The sequence below is a fragment of the Bactrocera latifrons genome, unplaced genomic scaffold, assembly GCF_001853355.1.
Source record: "Bactrocera latifrons isolate USDA-ARS-PBARC rearing strain unplaced genomic scaffold, ASM185335v1 scaffold_363, whole genome shotgun sequence".
NCBI lineage: Eukaryota > Metazoa > Arthropoda > Insecta > Diptera > Tephritidae > Bactrocera > Bactrocera latifrons.
This window is the reverse complement of record NW_017537005.1, coordinates 37,663-42,653: the sequence shown is the minus strand read 5'-3', so window position 1 is coordinate 42,653 and position 4,991 is coordinate 37,663. Positions and strand designations below refer to the sequence as shown.

At 36.6% G+C, this 4,991-nt stretch overlaps 2 protein-coding genes across 2 annotated transcripts; one reads left to right on the top strand and one right to left on the bottom strand.

The window, feature by feature from the left end:
* Nucleotides 1-857: 857 nt before the first annotated feature.
* On the top strand, nucleotides 858-3,151 carry LOC108971893 (putative nuclease HARBI1). The gene is made up of 2 exons (XM_018938227.1): nucleotides 858-1,325; nucleotides 2,075-3,151. Exons 1-2 carry the CDS (start codon nucleotides 1,018-1,020, stop codon nucleotides 2,979-2,981), a joined length of 1,215 nt encoding a protein of 404 aa, XP_018793772.1. The 5' UTR covers nucleotides 858-1,017; the 3' UTR covers nucleotides 2,982-3,151.
* Nucleotides 1,418-3,441, bottom strand: LOC108971894. Its single transcript, XM_018938228.1, has 2 exons — nucleotides 3,095-3,441; nucleotides 1,418-1,993 (listed from the first exon to the last, which is right to left on the bottom strand). The coding sequence occupies exons 1-2, from the start codon at nucleotides 3,429-3,431 to the stop codon at nucleotides 1,464-1,466; spliced, it is 867 nt and encodes a 288-aa protein (XP_018793773.1). The 5' UTR covers nucleotides 3,432-3,441; the 3' UTR covers nucleotides 1,418-1,463.
* Between the last annotated feature and the right edge of the window lie 1,550 nt (nucleotides 3,442-4,991).

The window sequence follows — 4,991 nt, the reverse complement described above, 5'->3', positions numbered from 1 at the left end:
CCGCTTCCGTTGTGCCATCTCACGGTGCACCTGTGCTGATATCATTGTAGCTGGGAAATCTCGTTCAAAGGCTGCAAAAAATTCAGCCCACGTTTGGAATACTTGTTGGGCGTCTAGCCATTCTTTTGCGACCCCTCTTAGCTTTGATTGTGCTGCTACCAATATTTCCTGCTCCGTCAATTCATATGCGCTACGCAACTGTACMGTCTTCTCTATGAACACTGCACTGCTTAACGTGCCCTTTAATGGGTCGTACTCTGGCATCAACCCACAAATTTCCTGCAAACCGCTAGCCTTTCCTTGTCCTGCCACCCTTGGCCTTTGTGCCGTTGTGACCACCTCGTTCATATGTGCTGGCGTTGACGTCATTTGCGGACCCTCARCYGTAACTGTACCTTCATCACTTCTGCGCGATGATGTGAGTTCACCGACAGTTTTCGTTAATTCCAGAATAGCGTTGCGCAATTCATCCATCTGTTGTTGACCGTTGTCTCCATCGCCTCCAACTTCAAGCTCTTCCGAATCGATCTCATCTGCGCCATATATTTCGCTGACTTTTGCTACCTTTAGCGCCTTATTGCCGACCACAKTAAMGTTTTGACTTTTTAGCACCCGGTTTAGCTGTTCGACTTTCAAATTTTTAATTTTTATCAAMACCATTTTGCTTTTCCTAAACACGTCCGTTCTTGCTGGCGTCTGTTTTCCTACTCCTTTTTACCATTCGTAATTTATTTCAATTGCATCAACTTCTCTTTTTCGACGCTCTCGTTCGCCTTCAACCCTTTGTGTTGAAAACCGTTGCACTGCCTCACTGCCTGTTRCATTTGCCGCTGGTATACTTTTAGACTGAGCCCACACCGGATTAGTCAAAAACGTCTTTGACTAATAAAACACAAAAACATCTTGTGCTCTAACCCACACCAAGCGAAGCACAATGCGACATTTTGTCTTTTTGTCTCGCTTGGTGTGCATTGAAATAAAACGAAAAAAGAAGAAAACGAATCAGTTCTTGCAAAGATGTCGTCGGATTCGGACGATGAAAWTGTGCCAGTCCTATTTTCAATAATTGAGTTTTGTGAACGAAGTGAAAGAAATAAAAGAGAATGGTGGGTGCATCCGTACAATCAGAAGCGCGATTCAGAAAATGTTATTACAAATTTGATTTCTGAACTGAGAATGCATCCAAGAAAATTTCGAAACTTCACAAGGATGCAGGTGTCAACATTCGAATATTTGCTGTCTTTAATAAAACATTTAATTTTTAARCAAAATACGAACTACCGCAAAAGCATAACTCCTGYGGAAAGATTAATTATAACACTACGGTAAGTAAAAACAAATAGCTTTTTAAACTTAAAATCAGTGTATTTTTAATTCAAAATCCCTTCCTTGGTAAAATTTTACAATGAGCAATATGAAAATATAAATTATTAATTACACAAATAATTATTTGTATTCATATACTATATTATATCATCCCATGACGTTGAAGTACTTAAATATTCATTTTCCTCTYCTTCTTGAAATTGATTCATTTTATTTATCATATGCATTCTGAATAGTCTTTGCCTTTTGCTGGAGAGTTTTTCAAAATCAGACAACAAGCTTTTAAAAAATAATTCATTTCCATTTTCTTTTTTCTGCTTCGTTTTGGAGTTTAGGAACTCAATCATTGGTCCAGCTATCRTCTCAGATATAGATGTTTTACTCTTTTTCGCAGGTGTTGGACTGCTTTCGTCAGTATTTACTGCATCGGTAAAAGCAGTTTGCGACATGTCGGTAGTTTGTTCTTCGACATCAGGGCTATTTATAGGTAAATTACTGCTCATTTCACGATGCTGATGTACAAAATCTTTTAAAAAACACATTGCATCAGCCAAGTACCACTTCCGCTTCTGCTTACCACTCGATCCAGATGGTTTGTTTTTTTCTTCCCTCAAATACCTCGAATATGAGTTCCGTAAATTTGTCCATTTATTTTTGCATGTTGCTACTGCAAGATAAGTGTAAAATTTGGAATTTTTAAATTGTGATGGGTATACAAAAATTTCAATTAATTAAAATATAATTTCAGGTATTTGGCAACTGGGGAATCATTTAAGTCGCTTTCGTAWTTTTTTCGATGTGGGGCTTCTACAATTGAAAACATTGTAATGGAAACCTGCAAAGCTGTCTGGGAAATATTATCACCGATTTACCTTCCAAAACCCGATGTTGCGAAATGGCTTTCTATAGCGGATGCGTTTGAAAAAATGTGGAACTTTCCTAATTGTGCAGGAGCTATAGATGGAAAACACATAAGAATACAGTGCCCTCCAAAAGCAGGATCAGATTATTTTAATTATAAAAAATTTCATTCAATACATTTACAAGCTKTAGTTGATGCATATGGGCAGTTCATTTGTGTTGATGTTGGCGACTTTGGACGAAATTGCGATAGTGGTGTTTTCAAACACTCTAATTTTGGAAAAAAACTTATTCAAAAACAATTGAATTTAYCACATAACCAAAAGCTATGTCCAGAAAGCTGCGAATGCATACCTTTTGTTTTTGTYGCCGATGAAGGCTATCCACTTCTTACGAATGTTCTAAGACCTTTTGCACGAAGGAACTTGACAAATGAGCGAAGAATATATAATTACCGTTTATCAAGAGCAAGACGAGTAGTGGAATGCGCATTTGGTATGCTTGCAAACAAGTTTCGAATATTTCATACAGAAATTCTGTTGTCGCCTAATAAAGTGGAAACTATTATATTAGCAGCTTGTGCTTTACATAATATGATTCGGGAACGAGAACATTTGCTTCATGAAATATATAACGAACTCGATGCTATGGAATATTTAGTCCAAGAGGGTACAAATGAAAATATTGAAAACACAAGGCCATCAAATGGTGCGCGTTACATACGTGACCAGTTTCTATCATATTTTAACTCTACCACTGGATCAGTTTCTTGGCAAAATAAGTACGCTATCTAATTTTGCTTAGTTTTGTACTGTATATCTACAATTGATTTTCACTATATTTTTAAATACTTATCAACATTACGTATGTATGTACAAATGGTATAAATAAAATAAACTAAACTTACCGTCACTATTCATTTCTGTWGCTATTTCGTCCCATAGTTTTTCTGTTATTAAYTTATTTAAATGTTCTTTATTTTTATAATTATATATTGGGCTCCTTGCCTCAATCAAAAACACCAATTTSTCCGCATCAATGTTCATTTTAATAATTCGCGTGCACAATAAGCACAAAGCACAAAGAAAATGCGCAATTTTGACTATGAAAACCAACGGTTCAGCTATAAGCAACGAAACGTGTTTTTCTGTCGTGTCTTGTTCCATTCCATTTGGTTCCATTCGGTGTGGGTTGCGCCGTAGCTCAGCATGTGTTGATCGGCAACAAAGACGGTTTTGTCGCATTCGGTGTGCGTTGCTGTATGAAAATACATAAGAAGTTCGACAACAGCTCTTCAAACAAGTCAAAGCACGAACATGCGTTTTCGCTTCGTCTTGTTCGGTGTGGGTAGTCACATATGAAGCTATGGGCAGTTGCGTATGAGACAAGAAAAACTGTTTTGACAAACCCGGTGTGGGTCCAGCCTAACAGTTTATAATTCTTACCAGTACATGAGAATCTACCCATTGATTTTACTGCTAGCAGGCGGTTTTTAAGTGTGCCTTCTTTGACCTAATTCATCGTCAGTGATATGTAGGATTCTTTGAAGAAGTCCGTCCATATAACCGAAGTGATACTATATCCATATTTTTTTTGAATCTCTGATTTCAATTCATTAAAATGAAAATCGTAGAGAGCACCAATGTTTCGCGATATACTTGTGGGATGCGGCAATACTGACTCAATATTTACATTTTCTCCCAATTTCGCACCAAGAGAAATAAAAAACTGGGCCAAGTTTTTTAATCCCAAATCCGCAATTATATTGAATGATCGGCCATTCTTTTCTATCCACTCCGTTGCTAGTTTGATGTATTTCTTTTTTGTTTCAATATCAATATTATCGGCAGGAAGACTGCGTTTACGGCAATTGGCCATTATGTAGCACTTGTGTTTGACCAAATTAGATGTGCTTTTGTCAAATTTATACACATTTTTACAAGTGTTGCACACTACTGCATCAGCCGTCTCTATGCCGTTTTTATCAATTACTTGGGAAAAGGTCTCCCACAAAAATATATAATATAATGGTAATACAAAATTTTATTGAAACAAAAACTTACATTTTCTTGTGCGTTCATTGCACGAACGTCGTTTTCTTTACCATCCATGTTTGTGGACGTGTTGAATAATACTGAACTCATCTGCACAGTTGAATAATAGCACAGCCAAGCTTTCGCTTAATGTACAGCGTATTAAAAATAAGACAAATGTAGTACTCACTCATGAACAGTACAACCATATACTGTTCTCACTCCAAGTGAGAACAATAAAAATGTTGTTCTACCTATTCCTGCCCCAAGAGGTATACTGTACAGCAAAGAATGAGTGCAGTATTTTTAAGAACACTACACTACTGTACAGGTCTCTTAAACTAGATTTGGGTACATTCATGCAGAAGTCTAGTGCGCATAATGAGGTGCGGGAGATGATGAGCAGACTTCTTTTATTTTTTTTTAATCTCTTTTATTCCTTGTTATAGTGTGACTAGAGTGTGGGCAATGCATTGGCCATCCGTAACATTAATGAACATGTTTTCGTATTATGCTATGGGTTATGTATTATTCGTTAAGCTGATAACATATTCATATTTTGTGGCTTAGGTAAAAGTCTAATTTGATTATTTCCCAGCCAGCATTTACATATAAAAATAAGCGTTTTGTAAGCGTTCAAATGTAAGCAAAACACTTATAAAACGCTGCTGTGACCTTTACAAAAGACATCAAAGCAAGGGGTTTATAATTGAAAAGGACCCAACTTTATAAGCGTTTAAAAGACAATTGCAAAACATGTTTTTTAAGTAA